General features: G+C 39.2%; 1 protein-coding gene across 1 annotated transcript in view; it reads right to left on the bottom strand.

The window, feature by feature from the left end:
* Positions 1-23,563, bottom strand: part of LOC136877746 (cysteine-rich motor neuron 1 protein) — a 104,757-nt gene that overhangs the window by 65,376 nt on the left and 15,818 nt on the right. Inside the window, exons 3-4 of the mRNA XM_068228731.1 lie at positions 11,999-12,238; positions 802-1,011 (exon numbers count right to left, since the gene is read on the bottom strand). Coding sequence (XP_068084832.1) covers positions 802-1,011; positions 11,999-12,238 — 450 coding nt within the window. The remainder of the gene's footprint in view (positions 1-801; positions 1,012-11,998; positions 12,239-23,563) is intronic.

Below are 23,563 nucleotides of genomic sequence, written 5' to 3'. Positions count from 1 at the left end.
TTTCACTCTCCTGGAAAGTCCGCAGCTGTAATTCCAAGAAACGAATGGAGAAAGTCTAATCCTTAGTTGCCTTTCAGGTGGGAATAATTAGATGTATCTTAGAACTTTTCCAACAGTTCATTAAAAGTTACATCACGTCAAGAAAAAACTACAAATAGTTCAGATATTTTTCTTACAGTGTTATCTCCTGTCTCCATAAATTACAACAAAGTTCTTATTAACTAAAACTTAAGCACATTATAAAAACTCAACCAGAGGGCCCACATAAAATAACTTTGCGGGTAGTACGTTAACTACCTCTGGTTTAGAATGTTCATATGTAATTTATAAGCGTAGGAAAATGCCCGTTCCATGTCATACGGTATTAGCATGTAAAAAATAATCTCTGGTGACACGTTTGGTGTTTACCCAACAACATTAGTTAAAACTTACCCACCTATTACCCAACGAAGTTGCTTTTTTCAGCTATCTGGCAGAGTAGAACGGAACATCAAAACTGATACACAGGCAGCCGAAATTACATCAAATTAAAATGCATGCATATAGTAACTGGGGATATAATTATAATTAGACTTCTTATGATGTTTGGGACAGTACAGTATGTAGAAAATATGAATTTTACTAAAGTAGGTTAATATGCCAGTCTCCAAAATTAATTATTCATAACAACAATTAATGAATTTATTTACAGAGTTGTAATTACTGTAGCAATATCTAAAAAAATGTTGATCTACTCTTGTTCAATAAATACAAATATTTAAGTACATGAAAATCTAAGGTTTGATTAGGACTTGTAGGTACCTGTAGGCAAGATGCAGCTGTAGGTATCACAACAGTCTCCAGGAACACCTCGTGCTTTATATTTCAAAGCTCGACGAGTTCCTTCGCTGCAGATTATTGGCTCACAACTGTCTATTCTACAGGTACAAGGACTGCCAGTCACTGTAGGGTCAGGAAATGAGTCTGCAGGACATTGCATCTCATAACAAGAGTCTCCAGTGCAGTTCATATCTGAAACACAAACAAGTATTCTCCACTAGCTTATTAGCTTCAGCACTGATCAAATCATCATTAGAAAGAATCCCTTCTCTCTATTAGTATGTGTGCAACTTGTTCTTTAGTTTCCTTTGCAAGTAGCATGAGAGGGAAGTGTATAACTGGTGGATTAAAAAAATCTCTAATTTCAATACTTGAATTTATCTATCAAACTATTTAACACAAGCTGTAGTACCTGTCACCAATGGGACAATCACTTAGCAAGTTCATCATTATATTTTTGTCCTCCTCCCATACTATACCTCCCGATTCTGAGAAAAATAAGCAGGCATGCTCCTCCCTGTCACCGGCTTGTCGTGACGTACTCGCTTCCTTGCTGTGTGTGGCCCTTCGCAGCTTCACATTTTTGCATTATTGTTGATCTTTATTTGATCTCTTCCTTTTGTTACAAAAAGTCTAGTATCGTGTTAATATTTTTTTTAAATACTGACAGATGCACAAATCCTTTGAAATGTTGCCAGAACAATCTCCATAGCAATTTTCTTGGACTTCCACATGACTGCTACTGATAGTTCTCTTACTTTTCACTGTATCAGAAAAATATATAGAACAACAATTCCAAATAAATGTTGTCATGAGCTATTCTAGTGTAAAATCAACCTTGAGAGAGACAGGCCTACATCGAGTTCCATTCTTTAGGCCCCTTTTGGAGTACCCTCTCTTGCCAAATTTTTTTTAACAACTACTCGACCTACTCGACCTTATTCTAAACTGAAATACCAAGTTTAATTAAAATCCATCCATCCACTTTCCCCTGTGGGTGGGGGTGGTAGAATAACATCCATGGTACTGCACATTTCAATAAGTTACAACAGTCCCCAGGCCAAGGATATTAATCCATTTACAATTAAAAACTCCTGACCCAACCGGGAATCGAACCCGGGTAACAGGCAGACGTGTTGCCCCCTACACTGTGGGGCCGGAGTAGGATTGATTTACTGCTAATTCTTACACAGTACCCAGACACATGAGGACCGCAACTTACACCACACGGTACACACAATTACACCAGTTTGTGCACTCTCACTACTGTGACTTATAAGTCAGTTCCACCATTATACTTGCTGTACACTATCACAGCCGCTTAGTTCACAGCTCATAATTCTGTACGTTGTACACTGTCCCTGTATTCACAACAGACATCTCTCATGCTGTGCCAGAGGCACAAACATTCACGCTACAACAGCTGGACACGAGAGACTCAACTCCTCAACGACAGACAATAGAACGATAGCCTCAGTTCCACGGACAGAACACTTACTGCATTGCTCAGCTCCACTGAACGAGTAAAACTGTGAACTCACAGCAGTACACTCTTGAACCTCGCATAGACTGACTTCTCAACTCAAACTGAACCACTTGAGCTCATTCAGCCTGCCTTAAATAGGGAGGCCGGCCCCTCCAGATACTTTGCAAGAGGAGAAGCCCCACTCTTGATTCGGAATGAACTGGGTTCATCTTCTAGTTCTTTCTCCCACAATCAGGAAGTCTCCATTGAGATTACCTAGTAATAGCAGAGAAGATTGGCCTTGTATGCCTGGCTCGTTCCTGACTGGTTGCTGCGCGGCAAGCGGGTGCGGCCCTAACTCGGTGACATCACTCGCGGCCGAGTGCAGGCTCACTTGCACACTGCAAGGTCTTACAATAAAATGGTGGCGACCATTACAGTATTTTGACTTTCCTTCTTTTAAAACCTCCATTCAAGCTGATTCATGTATCGATGCCATTCCACACCATCTCTCCACTGACAGCTCAGAACATGTATCTTAGTCGAGCAACTCGCCTCCTTACTCCCAAGTCTTCCCAGCCCAGCATTGTTATTACTCTATCCTTTTGTCGGAAACCACCCAGAAAAAATCGTGCTGCTTTCCTTTGAAATATTTCCAGTTCTCGAATCATATAATCTTGGTGATGGTCCTATAAACTGGAACCATCGATAAGCCCCCTGGTTCAGTATGTAAGTTTTAAAGATGAGTGCCCTAAAACCCATTCCTGTACCGTATTGGTAAATACTAAGTATGAAGTTAGGTCAAAATTAACAAAAAACATTTTCTGTTAAAAGAATCCTAAAAAGACACGGTATATGGACATTGTAACACCTGAAATTGATATAAATCCTAAAATTTGGCCGCATAATCCATGTGCAGACATGCATGTAGATTATAAGAAGAAGAATAGGAACTGTCTTGATGAAGGTGACTATTTAAATGGCAGTAAATGTTCCAGTTAGGAAACTTGATATACTCTTTAATAATATAATCAATTTAAGTAACTGAATAACTAAATATAGTCTTAAAGACTTAGAACCATTAAAAAGGAATTCTATATAGTGAACTGTATCACTGTGTTACAGTCCAAATATCATCATTCTATGTTACAGGAATATTTGAATATAGCCCCATGCAGAGCCCGAATTCCGTGTTTTAGGGGGAGGTGAACACTGGAGCACAAGCTGTAGTCCTTGTGGATACTCATGTAAGCCCCGATAAGAAGGAAGCTTTATTTTGAACCTACTCATGGAGACCCTGGATATCGTTTTCCCAAGCGAGACAGAGAAAGAGAAAGGAGAATGAATGAGACAAAGATGTTTGAATCTGTCACATCAAGCCAGTAGTGCCAACAGCACGTAGCCAAATCTGAGCAATCCAGGTCTGGTAGCATGCAAATTTGAGACATTATTTCCATACGAGTGCACGTTTCAGCAAAATTAAACACTGAATAAAGCTGATTATAATTATTTTGCACTATTCACACCATAGCGGTGACAAGTAGGAAAGTTAAATTCAAATAGCCATTGGAAAGACGCAATCCGCCCACAAAGGCCATCTATTGTGACCGCGGGGATGTACCGGAGCCCAACAGAATCTACCAGTGATATACAGGAAATGTCTCCCAAGCAGCCAGGAGCTATTGCTGACAGACCAGTGCAAAGTGCATGTCACTCTAGACTCTAGAGAAAGTGAATTTAACAAAGTAATTAGAAAGTCTTATTTAGGGCTTAGACCAGCTTGCCTGAGCATTTATATTGAGTGAATAATAATGTAACTAAAATTTAGTGCGGTACGTGTCGGTTAACTGCCAGAAGGACTTCTTGTGACGAGATATCATACCCATAATAGGCGCTACTCATGGTCGGACTGATACCATAAGTAGCAAATATAGCAAATTGTATCTTGCCTAGGTTGTGGCATTGTATACGAATACAAACTAGGCAGTGAAGAGGAGTGTCATACTTCATCATCCAGTTTTCAGGAGTTGCTGAGAACCAAGGAAGAACACGGCATCTGTAATGGCGTTCCCAGGAGTAGAGTACCAGACTTCAGGATCCAGAGTACACAGTGCTAATATGGGCTGATTCCACTACACGCCACCCTAGAGGGGCACGCTGAGGCAAAGATGGAATGTTTCAGATAAGTTGAACTGCATATAAGCATGATTTGTAGCTATAGATTCAACTCAGGGCCTTTTCGGTAAAGTAAATGTTAAATATGTAACTTTCAATGCCATAGGCATGTATAATAAGTTATAGGTAGGTAATTTAGCTTGGGGCTGATTGCCTGCACCAGCCATGTGTTTATATAAGCTTTGCTTTAGGTGAAATGAGGTTAATGTAATAGTTTAGTGGTTATTTTGTGTTTTATGAATGTAGAATTCTTCTGCGCCATGTAGAGATGCGAGTTTTAGGTTGATGTCGAAGTCTTCAAAATAAGTTGGAGGTCAACTTACCTCTAGAGGTTCGAACAGGGAACCCGGTATCAAAGACAACTTAGATAAAATGGTAGGGTGTGCATGATTATGCATGGGGAATGTACTGCAGATTGCAGCGAGACCAAAGGGACGTTTACACCATTGTAACTCAGAGAGGGTCTTTTATATAAGATCACAACAGACTAAGCCATAGCTGTATGTGGGATGCGAACCTGGATAGGTTAGATACAGGGCTGTGAAGCGCCGTAATTAGTGTGTATTATTGCTGTGAAATATTTGTGAAAATCGGCCAAGGAGGCTTAGATGTGAGAATAGGCCGAGTAACAGCCTGGATGCAAATCTGGATATTTTAGATGCAAGGCCGTGAAGAGCCATAAAGAGGGTATGGTATGCTATCCTCATGAGATAAATATTTGAGAACAGGCCGATGAGTAGCCTAGATTCGAAATAATGTGGGGCACAATTCGGTGTACTGTGACAAGACTCATGAGAGAAGTTGTGTCAGTGAGCTTCCTGCCTGACCATGTGTTTGAAAGGCGAGACTTGTTTCTGCATGCCCCGAAGAGGAAGAGGCTGTTGACCCAGTGGTGTATTTATGCAGGTAAAGACTCTTTGCGAGGAGTGGCAGAGTGTCAAATGAATGAAGTTGCTGTACACACAAGAATAGTTAAATACTTTTTTTAATGTCCACCTTTTCATTACAAAATACAAAAATATAAAATATATTTTACTATTATTGTGATCACAGTTCAATACGGATCAGTCATCATGAAATTTATACCTTTGGATTGTACACACAAGAACCGTTAGCCCGGCTCTATGGAATGTTGGTCTGATCGCGTATAAAATATTATGTTATTGACTTTCTCTCTACAAATGACCAGGAGCTGCTAATTTTAACGTGCAACACTCTGCTGCGTGTGTACACGGCAATTGACGACCAGAGCCTTAGAGGTCATAGGGTCGAGACCAGACCCAGACGATGACATCAAGTGTTCATATTTGTTTTCTCTTTCAGGCTGTGTTTATTTTAGCTTGTGCATATTTTTTCCCAAGCAAGTGCTTATTGTATTTGTTTACCGACTAGTTCAGATTTGTTTAATCAGGCCAAGATGTGCGGATCTATAATTGTAATTTCATGTTAAGAGACAATTCAGTTCGAGGCTACGTGTCGTGTGCAGTTTAACTTATTTGAACCTCCGTCAAAACTCAATAACCCCACCGTATTCCACACAATAACTTTGTAATTGGGTTCGAGACTCATGTAAATATTTGAACCAGTAACGGCAATTTATAATGTAATTATGTTCATTTATTTTGGGAAGTTTACTGCAAGCAAGGACAAGGGAAGGTACAATAGAACTGCATTCATCAGCAAAGACTGTACTTGTTGCATCATTATGATCATCATCATGCGTCGTAAACATTATTCGCTTAATATGTGTCAGGAAAGACTGTTGTCATTAAACTTGATAATGCCATATGTGGAAAAACAAACGTATGTATTGTACCGGAAACACTGCTATGTGAAAGCAAGTTTGAAGCATGAATGTTAAACTTCGCACGAAGTGATAGATAGGCAAGCCCGCCGAACTCGCTGACGTGCACAGCCGTGACGTAGCCACCTCGAGCTGGTTTCACACACCAAGGCTTGACCATATATGGTAATGTTCCGACCCATGTGTAATGTCTATTTGGAGTTAAGATATTGTTATTTTTGCACTGCCAACCTGGAGACGCCAACGGCCGTAGCCGTGTTGAAACACCAGATCCCGTGAGATCTCCAAAGTTAAGCAACATTGGGCGTGGTCAGGAGTTGGATGGGTTGCCACGCACTGTTGGTGGGGTGTAAGGGAATGGAGGAGCGGAAAGGAACTGGCCACCCTACCGCACGTAAACTCTGGCTCAGGAACACCTCTGCGGAGGTTCGGACCTGCCTTCGGGCAGAATAACCCTTACCTTTACCTAAACATGGAGACCATCATAACAGATGCAAATTACCAAATTTTCGAGCAAACCCACCATGTACTTTAGGAGTTATAGAGGTGGATAATATCCACGTTTCGAGATGCTTCACTGGCTCCAGGTATAAAAGTAAGGCGATTCAGGCTACAGAGTCAGTCATACTCCACCGTCTCTACGATACGGATGACGGGTGGAGCACTGCATGTGCGACAGACCAAACCTATATCCGGATGATACTTTACATCTCTAGTGCTTGATTCCAGTGGAAGAGGAACTTATTTTTTTTTTCAAGTGCCATATTAGGACTTGAGTTTCAGTAACAAACTGAAGGAACATAGAATTTTTTCTTGTGAGTGTTGTAACTTTTCCAAGCACTACATTTGAACTTGTGTTTCGTAACAACTGTGGGAACTTAGAATATTGATGCCATATCTGAATTTGTGTTTTCCTCTTGTGAAGTTCCGAGGGAACATAGAATTTTTTCGGTGCCATATTTAACTTATAATTTCTATTTCATAATAATTATTCATGGACAGTGACAGACTCTTTCCAAGTGCAGTTTAAAGTTAATAATTATTAAAGGCAGTACTGAACAGTCTTGAAGTGCACATAATTTTAATAATCATTTACAGATGGAATAAGACGGAATAGGACATTTCCGAGTACCATTAAATTTGCTTAATTTATCACAAACATGCTAATATGTCCTGAACAAACATGAACTGTGAATATTGCGCTCAACATTGTGCTCTGATTATAAAACTGACAAGGTCAGTAGGTTAGAAACTGTGATGATAAAGGTTAGTGATCTAATAGAACATTCCAGTCTGTCATGCCAATATTAGCGGACTTACGTTGTGAACTAGACATTTTAAATTGTACACAATTTTCTTAAGTTTCAATTCGGCTGACATACAACATGTTTCAGTTTGATTAATTTATTTTCAAGTAATAATTTATGAACTTTTGTGATTTAACGAGGTGTTTGAGTCAAGATTCGAGTGTCACTTTCATTAACATTTGACATATCCCTCTTGCAGTGAATGAATGTAGTATTTAAAGGTCAATGTTAATTTATTTAACAGTGCTACAAGTGAGTTGAATACCGTATGGGGGACTTGTGTGCACGTCACGCCTCACCTCTCAGTATTATAGTGTGAGATCGAACCCCGCAATGTGTGGACCTAGAAATTTGAGAATTTCCAGATCCTCCAGAAATTTGAGAAATTCTAGAATGTCGAGAACTTTACATTGCGGATGGGCATGGTTTCTGTCCAGACCATGTCCAGTAACCATCCCAGAGTCTAGAGATTCCAGCCTGTTAGAACGCTTCAAATCAACTTGCATTAAAGGTGATATGAATTTGTTTCCAATGAACAATAAAACCAAACTTTCAAAGGAATATAAATACAATGAACAAGTACCCCTCTCTGTACAAACTCCAATGCTTATGTACCACCCCCTTAGAAATATTCCATGTTCTTCAAGCTAGTGTTAGCGGCCCCAAGGACAGACATTCTTTTTCCTGGTACAGAATGTGTTTAAAATGTGTACCAACATGTGCCACCCATTGTTCATAAAGTTTCTGAAGATTATTGAACACATTATTGAACAAAGGACACAAAATATGAAGTTATTTTCTCACATAATTCAGCAATATTTGTTTTTGGACCATCTGCCTTGAAAACGGATTCCTTTATGCCCCATATGAAGGCATCTGGGGTCATGAGATCTGGGGAGCAGGAAGTGGACCGGAATGAAGTTCCACAAGAAATTAAGTGATCTCCAATGTGTCGTTCCAAAAGGGTAACAGACTCCCCAATGGTGTGAGGTGTAGCTCTTGCTGCATCCATTGTCGCTGGAGGAGGACTTCTGCCGTGACAAAGATGATTCAATCCCACAAGAACGGGGTAATAATGAGGTCTCTGTACACAACCTTTAAACATCCGTCGAACAGATGTGTTTCGGTGATGTTCATTATAGACTGTGACACCAGTTGGAGAAGTCGTCCATGATTCTCTTTTGTGGTGACGATTCTTGGGAGCCCTGTTGTGTCCTTTCGTTAATAGAAGGCTGATCCTGTTTGACGGAACTTGTCAACGACAGCTAACAATGCTCTGCTATCTGATGCTTCCTTATTCAGTCACTCGTACTGTTCTTTAACGTGAAGCAAACTCAGCCCATTCTGATTTCCCAGTCCATATAACTGAAAATATTAGTCCTCGATAGACACCTTCTCTTCTGTTGTGAGAGCCATAATTGTAGAAATAAACACAACACTGAATTCACAATATGTCAAACTATTATATACAATAAATACATCATTGCTATGGAAACGTGGACAGTAGATAAGCAATAATTTCAGTGTTGTTTGTTTTGCCACATACCGTACTTTCAACACTGAAGTTTTAGGTAGGATGAGATAAAAGTGGATTGAGGTTCCTGTAGTTATGTCCGAGTTTGTGAATTATGAGCAACGACCGAGTGGCCTTAGTAAGTGGTCCTGAGAGTTGAGATGCCAGTTGGTATAGAACTGAAAACCGCATCTTAGACGTATTCTGAACCATGGCCCAGGCAGCTAGGACTTGCCGCACCCTGCTTCACAGAAATTTAAAATTCATGCTCACAATATTGGCTCGCATCATGGATATAGCTATATATGGAGCACAGAGTAGTCCAATTGAAAATTCTTTCTGTAGAAAAGCCATAGTTTTCTGGCGAGGGAGAAGTTTTTCCAGCAGTTATCCTATTTCGCACAAAGCAAAATGTCCTACATTACTAATTAGCAGTGTGCGCAAATGTTGTCTGGAACGAGGAGGATTGGTACTATCAGAACCTAGTGTTGAAGCTCAACTTGTAGGATTCCAGCAAGATATAGCAGATATCTTGGGATTCAGGAGGTCAAATGGACTGTATCGCGATTGACCTGTCTAAGGCATTTGATAGGGTGGATCATGGGAGACTACTGGCAAAAATGAGTGCAATTGGACCAGACAAAAGAGTGACTGAATGGGTTGCTATATTTCTAGAAAACAGATCTTGGAGAATTAGAGTAGGCGAAGCTTTATTTGACCCTGTAGTAATAGTTATGAGGGTGTTTAAGGGCTGTAGTAAGGACGTCAAGGAGAGGGCATACAAGTCTCTGGTGAGACCCAAAATAGAGTATGGTTCCAGTGTGTGGGACCCTCACCAGGATTACTTGGTTCAAGAACTGGAAAAAATCCAAAAAGGAGCTCAATTTGTTCTGGGTGATTTTCGACAAAAGAGTAGCATTACAAAAATGTTACGAACTTTGGGCTGGGAAGACTTGGGAGAAAGGAGATGAGCTGCTTGACTAAGTGGAATGTTACAATTTATAAACTTCATCATATAGATCCGTATTGATACAGTTGAAATTAAGAACTAGTGTTAGGTTTAATGGTCCACCCAATCAATACACTTCACTTTACAAGTGAAAACTATTTAATATTAAAATAATATTTAATATTAAAATATATTAAACATATATTAAATTAATATTTAATATTAAAATATATTAAACATTTAATATTAAATAGTTTTCACTTGTAAAGCGAAATGTATTGAATGGGTGGACCATTAAACATAACACTACTTAATTTAAGTGGAATGTTCCAAGCTGTCAGTGGAGAGATGGCGTGGAATGACATTAGTAGATGAATAAATTAGAGTGGTGTCTTTAGAAGTAGGAAAGATCACAATATGAAGATAAAGTTGGAATTCAAGAGGACAAATTGGGGCAAATATTTGTTTATAGGAAGGGGAGTTAGGGATTGGAATAACTTACCAAGGGAAATGTTAAATAAATATCCAATTTCTTTGAAATCATTTAGGAAAAGGCTAGGAAAACCACAGATACAGAATCTGCCACCTGGTCGACAGCCCTAAATGCAGATCAGGACTGACTGACTGACTGACTGACTGACTGACATGGCAGGGACCGGTTCTACGAACACTTGATAAATACACTGTGAGAACCGGGCAATGTAAAGCAAAAATGATACCAGGATTGGTTTTATCTGGTGATGCATCTCAAAGTTGGGACTGGCTCTTCATTCAAAGGTTCCCTCAAGCTGCATGAAAAGGAAAGTAAAACAAGGAGAAAAGTAGGAAAGGAAAAATAAAGATAATATCTTTATTTTATTGACTTCTGTATTTGACTTAACAAGTATATCTACTGAATTTTCATTAACTTAGGCACCTATACTATATTAGAAATGAAGCTGTTAAAGCTTGTTACATGCAACACCTATTGATGGTTATGAATTTCATGTTTTTGGTCCGTATTGAACAATATATAAGTAATAATAATAATAATAACTTAAATGTTTCCACCTTTTCAATACAATATATTCACAAAATTACAAAATTATACGGTACCCCTAGATGGGTCGAAACTAGTACCGTATAATTTTGTAATTTTGTGAATATATTGTATTGAAAAGGTGGAAACATTTAAGTTATTATTATTATTATTATTACTTGCAACACCTATACTAGTTCACGATCATTCCAAAGTAGGTAATGAAGCTGGAGAAGAGACGAAAAAATAAAAGAGGAGAGGCAAAACTGTGCATCTTTGATCTCTTCATTATAGTTTTTACTATATCCAACAGGTATTAGAATAATTTTCTAACTGTTTGGTCTTTAATAATAATCATGTCTATTTACACTATTTCTAAAGAGTAAAAAAAAAAAAAAAAAGAAAGAAACAGTGACAAAATTATATCCTTCAGAATGTAGAAGTTTTTGTTGATTTGTGTATTACTGGCTAGGGACTGATCCATTACTTGTTTACTTAATCTGGATAACATAATAGTTCATTAAACAGAAAACTTGCTACTGGTAGATTTTAAAAATCAAATACCAAATCAATTAATAACTAATCAATCAATTCCTCATTTTCAACTAGGATCATTGTGCTGATAGCATATTACAAGGCAATATTCTTCTCTTCAGTACCTACTTCAAAAGTTACACTAAGTAATTGTTTCCTTTCATTAGTGATTCACACAATTTCCTTTTTAGTCTTTCGACAATATTGGTATTGATGGCTACCACTGAGCGGTCCCAGTCGTTCAGCTACACGTTGTTCTCCATTGCTCTCATGGACAGACACACACGCAAACGGAACTGGGAGTATTGGTTCTCAAGTTAGAGGAACCAATATTTCTACCTGGTTCCTCTGCTAACACATTCCTACTACAGTATTAATATTTACATTCAAACATTAATTCTTCTGAAAACTCACCAGATGGATCCAGGCACTCGTAGACAGAACAACAGGTTCCAGGTTTGTCATTCCCTTCCTGAATTTTCTTTACAATCTGCCCTTGATTGCAGTTTGGAGGTTCACATTCTCGAGGTAAGCATTTGCAGCCTTGGTAAACAGAACAACAATCATGTGGTCCTCTTACACTTGGCAGACTATAACTATCCGGAGGACACACTGGCGGTTCTGCTGTACACACCACTTGACTACAATTCTGTTCTGCAATCACAAATAACAATCATGAGCTCAGCTCTTCTCCTTTCTAAAAAAAAAATAAAATACTATTTCAAAATAATGTATTAACACTTTGTAAATGTTAGGTTGAACATAAAGGAACAGAACTAAGATTTATGCAAAGTAAACAGCTGCATATTCTGGTTAACAAGATTTGTTTACCACCACCAACAACAAATATTATGAATATGAATCTCTAGACACACATTATGTAGTGATTGAAAATGAAAACCTACAACCTGTTTTCCAGTCAATGACCGGGTCAGGGATGGGATGAATGAAGTCCTCAACTTGCGGCGAAGATAGGAATTGTGCTGGCTGCAGAGGCTTGTCCCACTCCTCTGGGGCAATGATTAATGACTGACAGATGAAATGAAATGATAGTGGAGAATGCTGCTGGAATGTAAGATGACAGGGAAAACCGGAGTACCCGGAGAAAAACCTGTTCCGCCTCTGCTTTGTCCAGCACAAATCTCACATGGAGTGACCAGGATTTGAACCACAGTATCCTGCAGTGAGAGACCGGCGTGCTGCCGCCTGAGCCACAGAGGCTCTACATTATATAGTGATAAATTTAACAACAATAATAATAATAATAATAATAATAATAATAATAATAATAATAATAATAATGCAATGAATTAGTCATTTTATTTCAAGACAACGCTACATTGCTCTTAGCAAATACACTTTTTATGATTCTGTTAAAATGCAAATCCCAACACAATATGTACGGTAAGCAATTCCTTTACTAACTTACAAGCCAGATCATCTAAAACTGTCTTTGTGTTTCCTACGGGAGAATCAATATTTCATGCTTTATAGAGATAAACATTTTTCTTTCTTCACAATAACTTATCTACGAGTATAAGAAAGGAGTACACATTCTATTTTTTATGGATAGATTAAGACATTTCCTTCAAATTATCTTTTTAAATTATCTGTCAGTGTCGGCTGTGAAATATCGTCCACATGATGTTAGGTTGTGTGGACGTATATCTGCCAAAAAGCCTCTTAACACCCAGTGGACCAGACCACACAAGGACTGGGCACTGACCAGTGGAGACATGTGCTATGGACTGATGAGTCAAAATTTGAGAAGTTTGGGTCAAATCGTCACCAGAATGTGCACCGTTGTCCAGGAGAAAGAATGCTAGAAAGGTGCCTATCATCAAGTCTGAAGCATGAGGGTGGTAGCAATATGGTTTGGGGTTATTTTGATAACAGTGAGGTGGGAGACTTGGCAAGAGTGGAAGGCATCTTGAGGAAAGAGCAGTACCATGACATTCTATCTAGGAATGCAGTAATATCTGGAACTCCACTTACTGAAAAAGTATTTGTTCTGCAGCTGAACAACCCAAAACACACATCAAAGATGTGTAAGAAACAAAGAATCATCAGGAGCTCTACAAGTAATGACCTGGCTGATTACATTGAACTTGGCCGTAAGACAAAACAATATTCTGTCAACAGTTACAAAGATCTCTGCCAATACCTTTTGCAGGCATGAGGAACTATAACCACAGAGATGTTGGAAAAACTAACCAGAAGAAAGCCACATATTTACTGAGCAGTAATTAGAGCAAAAGAGGGACACATCAAACACAGAGTTTGAACAGTGTTACTCTAAAATATAATTATTGCTTTCCATTATTTGAAGCACAGATTAGTTTATAGTATGCCAGTTTGTGTATAATGGATGCCTATGTTTGTATTCTGATTTAAAATATATAAAAATTTGAAATGTCACCAATCTCCTGCCTAATAAATAACAAGAACTGGAGTTTTCGTAAGATGAGCTTAAACTTTGCGACGCTTGTTTATATCCGATATTTAACCGAGAGAGAAATCGAGAAAAATGTACATTCACGTCACTTATATGTGTAGTATCACACAGTTTAATGTATTCAATCCCAAGGAATGACAATGATTGATTGTGTAGGTTTTCCTTTTTATTGCCAGTGTTCTAACTTCACACAAACTAGCGTGGGATAGCAAAGGGTTAGGACTGAGAAGGAAGCGAACGTGGCCTTAATTAAGGTACATTTTCCGAGTTTGAAAATGGGAAACCACTGAAAACCGTCTTCATGGTTGTCGATGGTGAGGTTTGAACCTGCCATCTCTCGAATACCAGCTAGCAGCTAGGCGCCCCGCATTGCGTAGCCATCTCACTCAGTCCTGTGTGGTTTTTTGTTTTGTTTTTTACAATTTGCTTTACGTCGCACCAACACACATGTCTTATGGCGACGATAGGATAGGAAAGGGCTATAAGCAGCATGGTCTTAAATAAGGTATAGCCCATGTGTGGTTTAATATCACTTCTGGATAATAATGTTGTCCAGCCGTCGCATATTTATTTTTCCTTTACTTGTTACCTACGACAATATGTAAGTTGTTAAATAATACAATTTATCATTGAGTGTATGGGCATAGTCGAGCGAATGCCTAGCTGTCAGAAGAAGCTGAAGGAACACTACCTCAAAAGCGCATGTGTTATACGTAGCGCATCTTTTAGCTGGCTACTACATTCCAATCAAACAGGGCAGCCTATAGCTGGCAAATGAAGCACAGTTGAATATATTCCACTTTCTTGAAAAGTACTTGTTTGATTTTCAAAATAATCACTGTGCTGAATTTGTCATGACTCTAAGGTTAAGACTAGTTTTAGAAAATAGGGTAGTTCCATAATAAAAACAATGTTAGTACAGCTATCTCAGCAGATGGGGACACAGTGGAAAAAGTACTGCATGTTCCATTATGAGCCTCTTACTACCAGTAATGAACGTGAAAACATAATATCGATATCTTTAACGGTTCACAAGGTATTCGAGGTAGACGTCCTAGCTGAATAACCATGTATATAAATCATATGAGAACTGGATAGAGGAGGTGACTAGTACTAAAGAAGTATTAAAATTTGCCTATGATAACAATGACATTTACAGTAAGATACAAAAGTTGAAAACTAGAAAAGCAGCTGGAATTGATAAGGTTTCGGGGAATATACTAAAGACAATGAGTTGGGATATAGCACCATATCTGAAGTACTTATTTGATTATTGTTTGGTTGAAGGACCTATACCAAATGAATGGAGAGTTGCTATAGTAGCCCTTGTGTATAAAGGAAAGGATGATAGACATAAAACTGAAAATTACAGGCCAGTAAGTTAGACATGCCTTGCATGTAAGCTTTGGGAAGGCATTCTTTCTGATTATATTAGATAGGTTTGCAAAATTAATAACTGGTTCAATAGATGGCAGTTCGGTCTTAGGAAAGGTTATTCCACTGAAGCTCAACTTGTAGGATTCCAGCAAAATATAGCAGATATCTTGGATTCAGAAGGTCAAATGGACTGTATCGTGATTGATCTGTCTAAAGCATTTGATAGGGTGGATCATGGGAGGCTACTGGCAAAGATGAGTCCAATTGGACTAGACAAAAGCGTGACTAAATGGGGTGCCATATTTCTAGAAAATAAATCTCAGATAATTAAAGTAGGCGAAGCTTTATCTGATCCTGTATCAATTGAGAGGGGAATTCCTCAAGGCAGTATTATTGGACCTTTATGTTTTCTTATATATATAAATGATATGAGTAAAGAAGTGGAATCAGAGGTACGGCTTTTTGCGGATGATGTTATTCTGTATAGAGTAAAAAATAAGTTACAAGATTGTGAGCAATTGCAACGTGACCTCGATAATGATGTGAGATGGACAGTAGGCAATGGTATGTTGATAAACAGGGTTAAAAGTCAGGTTGTGAATTTCACAAATAGGAAAAGTCCCCTTTGGGGGTCATTGTAAGTACGTAGGTCTCAATATCAGGAAAGATCTTCATTGTGGTAATCACATAAATATGATTGTAAATAAACAGATCCCTGCACATGGTTATGAGGGTATTTAGGAGTTATAGTAAGGATATAAAGGAGAGGGCATATAACTCTCTGGTAAGACCCCAACTAAAGAATGGTTCCAGTGTATGGGACACTCGCCAGGATTACTTCATTCAAGAACTGGAAAAAATCCAAAGAAAAGCAGCTCGATTTGTTCTGGGTGACTTCAGACAAAAGAGTAGTGTTACAAAAATGTTGCAAATTTTGGGCTGGGAAGGCTTGGGAGAAAGAAGACGAGCTGCTCGACTAAGTGGTATGTTCAAATCAAATCAAAATCTCTTTATTTGCAAATGAGGTGTCAGTGGAGAGATGGCGTGGAATGACATCAGTAGACGAATAAGTTTGAGTGGTGTCTTTAAAGGTAGGGAAGAGCACAATATGAAGATAAAGTTGGAATTCAAGAGGACAAATTGGGGCAAATATTTGTTTATACGAAGGGGAGTAAGGGATTGGAGTAACTTACCAAGGGAGATGATAAATAAATTTCCAATTTCTTTGCAATCATTTAAGAAAAGGCTAGGAAAACAACAGATAGGTAATCTGCCACCTGGGTGACTGCCCTAAATGCAGATCAGTATTGATTGATTGATTGATTGATTGATTGATTGATTGATTGATTGATTGATTGATTGAAATCACAGATAAGGCCTTTTGCAGATGATGTTATACTGTATAGAGTAATAAGTAAGTTACAGGATTGTGAGCGACTGCAAAAAAGACCTCTGCAATGTTGTGAGATGGACAGCACTCTTACTATGATATGATGGTAAACGGAGTGACCGGTCAGGTTGTAAGGTTAACAAAGTCCTCTCAGTTTTAATTGCAGTGTTGATAGAGTAAAAGTAACTCAACATCATGAGGATCACTGTTAAGGTACCTAGGTAATCATATTAATGAGGTTGTAAATAAAAGTTACAGATCTCTCCATATGGTTATGAGGGTATTTAGGAGTTTAATACAGATGTACAGAAGAGGACGTATAAATCACAGGTAAAACCCCGATTAAGAGTATGGTTTCCACGTTTGGTACTCTAAGTTAGGGACCTTCCGATGGTACTAAAATATCGATATTTCATTCGATAGCGATACTCTAAGTTTTTATATGCCAATACTATCAAAACAAAATATTGCTATATCTCGATATATTTCTGGTTTCAAAATACGAGGATTTGACATTATATTGAAGTTTTTCTTTTAAATATGGGACCACGGCAGTTCCAAGAAAAGAGAATCAAATATAACGATCAAAATATTGTGTGTAAAATCTTGATCAAAAATTTGTTGTAGCCTAATTCGAATGAATGTGAAATGTTGAGAGCATTGTTTATTACACTGTGGCATTTAACTGTCTATTTTTGTCAAGTACATCCACATCCACACTGTACCAAGCAGTGGGTCCATTTCCATAATTGAAAGTAACTTTCACGAGGAACCACCAACGTAGAAACTATATGCGATGAATAATTCAGATTTACTCACAAAGTAAAAAATGTCTACAACACACAACAGGCCCACAGCTGCTACGCTAGACACACACACAGAACCTAGATAACTGAATGACCAACAATGACAAATGTCCATATTACCTTCTCCTACACCGGTATTAAAATAATTTATGTCTGTCTTTTAGGTTACCAGTACAATTCTTCTTATTCTTAATCTGTTTACCCTCCAGGGTCGGTTTTTTCCTCGGACTCAGCGAGGGATCCCACCTCTACCGCATCAAGGGCAGTGTCCTGGAGCTTCAGACTTTGGGTCGGGGGATACAACTGGGGAGAATGACCAGTACCTCGCCCAGGCGGCCTCACCTGCTATGCTGAACAGGGGCCTATGGAGGGATGGGAAGATTGGATGGGACGGGCAAGGAAGTAGCCGTGGCCTTAAGTTAGGTACCATCCCGGCATTTGCCTGGGAAACCACTTCGAGGATGGCTGAGGTGGGATTCGAACCCACCTCTACTCAGTTGACCTCCCGAGGCTGAGTGGACCCCGTTCCAGCACTCGTACCACTTTTCAAATTTCGTGGCAGAGCCGGGCATCGAACCCGGACCTCCGGAGGTGGCAGCTAATCACGCTAAACACTACACCACAGAGGTGGACAAGTTTACTCTTAATAATTATACTTTTCCAGTCACTGTTCCTTAATTCCTTAATTTTTCCTAACGATCTTTTTGGATTTCAGTAATATAGTTAAATTATATCGATAAACACAAACAATCGAATCAAAATATGGACATTGAAATAACTGTAATATCGATATTTGCTCATATCGATAATATGGCAACATCCCTACCCTCAGCAGGATTAGCGATTGGAATAATTCCGATAAATTTCCAACTTTGAAATAATTTAGGAAAAGACTAGGTAAGCAATTGGTAGGGAATATGTCTCTTGGGTGACAGATCAGTGGCGATTGATTTGACAATAGTGCTTTTCTTTTTCTCGTAAGGTTTCCAAGACTCCACCCAGCCCTTACTGCTTCCCTCTATGACTGGCTTAAAGTAGACCTGGAGAGATAAAATATGAACCAATGAACGATGTTACATTCTGTGCAAAATGAAGAGTGGGTCAGAAATAGCCTTCCTTAATGAAATTTGCTATGATTAAAGTATTACTCGCGAAACAAGTCTCAAGTGGCGCTCCTAGTGGCTTGACCTGAACATTCGCGCTAAATTCAAACATCAGTGGAAATGTAGCCTATATACGGAAATGGATAAATAAATTACGTCTAGAAAGAAAGTGTTATTAAGATATTAACTTCGAAGTTGCTAAAGCAATTCTGGATAAATGAATGAAGAATTATTTTACAGACTGAAATTAGACATATAATCAAGATGTGAAATGGACTGCTGTGAAAGGGCTTGATCTTTCATTTATGCATTACTTTTTTTGCTTTACTATTCTTGCCTGAACTTTCACGGCCAGATTTGTCTTTTTTTTTTTTTTTTTTTTCTCATCTAAAAGCATTGTATCATCACATTAAGGCACTTGTCAATAAAAATATCGGCACATTCCTTACACACATGATTCAATGAATTCATGTTTCCTTTTAACTTGAAGCCTACTAACAGAAAGAAAATCTATAAATTTAGCCCCAAGAACATTCAAAATTTCCCTATAAGCAATACTTGCCATCACATTAGAATAAACCAAATTTGCATTATCATATTGTTTCTACAAAATATGTACATTTCGTAAATCACCCATATTTTCTTCAGTGCTTGACAACGCATTACGGCATTCCAAATGGGGTAACTTGGAACACAACCAGCCACACACATATGCATATGCATTTTCCTGGTTTAAATCAAAACCTACAGATCACACATACAACAACACATCGGTATTGAAGGTTAACTGCTGCACTATACAATAAAATAAGATTATATTTTAAACCAATTAAAATATGGGTCGAGCAGGTCAGAAGATTATGAAGTACTATAACAATCTCTTTGTCACTGGAAGAATATATATGCAAACACAATATTACTTACATTTTCTTGTCACGAGGGAAACTGAAGAAAGACCGCGTATTCTTCTCTGCTTCATAGTTACTGCAGCCAAACACAGCACATACCTTTCCACTCATACTGAGACGAGATATCAAGGAATGACACACGCTACTATTTAATTATGTCAACTCACTGAAAACGCATAAATAACACCAAAAACTTCACACACAAATACACGTGCTCTTATGACAGAATCAGTAGTTCTCAGGTCAATCCGCTAGAGAGCTCTAATAGCTGTCCCTCGATATCTCGCCGAGTGTCGCGTATTGTCTCTACTATACGCGAACCTTTTCTTGAGCCCTGAGCTCGGTAGACCTCGGTTATCTTCGACATCCATATTGGCAACCTTTGAAACACAAACTATGAATCGTTTATGCATCGCTGTGCGACATCTGGCGTACACTTTACGAACTAGTACTGTTGTTGTTTACACAGCAAAGCCAAACTATATCATTCTTTTTTTTTTGCTAGTTGCTTTACGTCGCACCGACACAGATAGGTCTTATGGCGACGTTGGACAGGAAAGGACTAGGAGTGGGAAGGAAGCGGCCGTGGCCTTAATTAAGGTACAGCCCCAGCATTTGCCTGGTGTGAAAATGGGAAACCACGGAAAACCATTTTCAGGGCTGCCGACAGTGGGATTCGAACCTACTATCTCCCGAATACTGGATACTTGCCGCACTTAAGCGACTGCAGCTATCGAGCTCGGTGTATATATCATTCTTGTTAGGAATAAGATTCGCATCGAGAAATGTTATATAATGTTAAATAATGTATGTGTGACACAGTTGTTGGCGTAATATAATAAATGTTTAGAAAATTCATATCGATCGATCATATTATCGATTCAATTCAGATTTCATTTCCACCCAGTTGGCAGCATAACCGGAACCGGCAGCGCTCCCTCCTTACTCCTCACCCCGCAAAAATCGGGCTCAAGAAAAAGTTCGCGTATAATACTGTATTTGGTGATACTTTGGCTCTCTAGAGGTGAATCGGTAGACCTCGCTTATCTTCGAGATTCGTATTGGCAACCTTTGACACACAAATTATGAATCGCCATGAGACATCTGGCGTACACTTTACTTACTAGTACTGTTGTTTACAACAAAGCCACAATGCAGAATTATTCATGCTAGGTACACGATTCGCATCGACACATGTTATATAATGTTATATAATGTGTGTGTGACACAGTTGTTGGCTGAAGATAATAAAGGTTTAGAAAAATTCTATCGATCGATCATACTATCGATTCAATTCAGATTTCATTTTCATTCAGTTGGCAGTATTACCGGAACCAGGGTAGCTTCCTCCTCATCCCGTACAACCAAGTATCACTAAAAGTTTCGCGAGAATACATAAGGAGAAATGGGCTAGCCAAATGTAGAAATTAGAGACTCGACGTTGTAGAAGATGTGAGCGTTAACCTCCACTCAGTTTTTTTGGGGGGGAAGGAAAGAAACTTGTCATTCATGTTGCCAGAACCATGCAAGAAAAAAGTAAGAATGATACTGGAGAAAGACTGTTAACACATTTTATTACCAACCTAGATCACCGATCTTATATGGGCCAGATTGTTTTGCATGTACTGTAAGTGCCATGAAGGAATCCGAGTTTTTACCGATTACGAATAACTTGAGAAGGGATGATATTTCGCTATGGATTGAAGGGGAAAATGTTATCAGGTTAAAATGCTGTTCATATCAGAATATTAAAAAAATAACAAACTTGTAGTTTTGTGACTGCTGTTATTGTGATCATAAACTTGGAACTTCCAATTTTATATGGAATCCGAACCATAGCGACGTGACTTTCCATTTTTAAAATCCCACATATATTGATTGATCTGGATTCGAACTGCGGCCACCTTGGTGAGAAGCCAGAGACAATGCTACTCGACTATCATGTCATTGTCCGGCTCCATGGCTAAATGGTCAGCGTGCTGGCCTTTGGTCACAGGGGTCCCGGGTTCGATTCCCGGCAGGGTCCGGTATTTTAACCATCATTGGTTACTTTCTCTGGCACGGGGGCTGGGTGTATGTGTCGTCTTCATCATCATTTCACCCTCATCACGACGCGCAGGTCGCCTACGAGAGTCAAATCGAAAGACCTGCACCTGGCGAGCCGAACATGTCCTCGGACACTCCCGGCACTAAAAGCCATACGCCATTTCGTTTAACCATGCCCTTCAAACAAACACCAGAAGCAATTTATTATGATGAACTAGTTGATAGGAATGACAATTGTGCTTTTACTGCCTTTTTTTTTTACATCGCACCGACACAGATAGGTCTTATGGCGACAATGGGATGGGAAAGGCCTAGGAGTGGGAAGGAAGAGGCCGTGGCCTTAATACAGGTACAGTCCCAGCATTTGTCTGGTGTGAAAATGGGAAACCTCGGAAATCCATCTTCAGGGTTGCCGACAGTGGGACTCGAACCCACTATCTCCCGGATGCAAGCTCACAACTGCGCGTTCCTAACCGCACGGCCAACTCGCCCGGTTACTGCTTTTTGAGGGTTATATAATAGAGAAGTGAAACTAAATGTTTATTTGGGGTCTTGCAGTCCCTTGTCTTTCTTTGACCGATGCCTCGTTTTCTGAACGGTCGGACCCCTTCCCCCCCACCCCCTCTTATTAGTTTAAATAGAGGATGGTTGCCCACTTGTACATTCTCTTAAAACAATAATCACCACTACCACTACGTCCTCCTATAGTCTCTTTGAAATATGCGCTGTAGTAAGTCAAACAATATTTGATACTCTGAAAGACGCAGTAATATTACTTAAAGGTGTACAGGCCGTCCTACATAATGAAAAACTACGTTGAAACTCCTACATGTGCTCACTGATGAATTACGTATTTAAGTAGTTGTTTCATAAATTCAGCACTTAAATGAAAAAAAAAAAAAGGACGAACCAGGCAAGAAAGACTGAGAAATACTCAAATATCTCATCTACCCCTTTTCCCCACTATATGGCTCGGTTGGTTTAAACCTGTCTGCTCAGTTTCAGAGTACTTAGAACCCATGGACAATTTAATGATCTTAAATTGTCGCTTCAAGCGGATCTTCTTTCATCACTGCTGAGTGAAAATAGTATGTTCACGACTGCAATCTCTTCTTGTTTCTCAGAATTGTGCTTTTAGTGTCGGGAGTGTCCGTGGACATGTTCGGCTCGCTAGTTGCAGGTCTTTTTATTTGACACCCGTAGGCGACCTGCGTGTCGTGATGAGGATGAAATTAGGATGAAGACGACACATACACCCAGCCCCCGTGCCGACGAAATTAACCAATGGTGGTTAAAATTCCCGACCCTGCCGGGAATAGAACCCGGGACCCCTCTGACCAAAGGCCAGCACGCTAACCATTTAGCCTGGAGCCGGACAGCCTATTAGGGAAACAGGGAATATGGTAGGTTCCCGTTACTCTCCCCACCGAGCCAGAAAGTGCTATTATATTTCAATCAGCCAAGCTCACTAAAATGCTCACACCAATTGACACTATGAACGACATTTCCACACCATTCATAAGAAGAACTGGCTGCATAAATAATTATTACTAGCACTGCTCATAGCTGTCACTTTCATACTGTCAAAGCCAAGAATGAGACAGGCAGATTAATGAATAATTTGCCCTAGCCCATATCAGATGTCATAGTGCACTCTAAACACTATGTCTCACCAGAAATGTTTCTGGGCTAGAATAAAACGTAATAAAAAAGGTGGACAGTTATCTCTATACCAGCCAGGGAGGCCTCTAGAGAAATTAATAAAGGTTTCCCTCTTTATAACCTTGGCACTAGGTGAGAAAGAGCGGTTATCTCTGTGCCTGGCTACTTTGCAACCAGGAAATAACTCATTTCTGCTGTAAAGCGAATAAAACTCCAGGGTCACGCACCTCCC

Source organism: Anabrus simplex, chromosome 7 (assembly GCF_040414725.1).
Source record: "Anabrus simplex isolate iqAnaSimp1 chromosome 7, ASM4041472v1, whole genome shotgun sequence".
Taxonomy (NCBI): domain Eukaryota; kingdom Metazoa; phylum Arthropoda; class Insecta; order Orthoptera; family Tettigoniidae; genus Anabrus; species Anabrus simplex.
The sequence above is the reverse complement of the archived record's forward strand: the minus strand, read 5'-3'. Positions and strand labels throughout refer to the sequence as shown.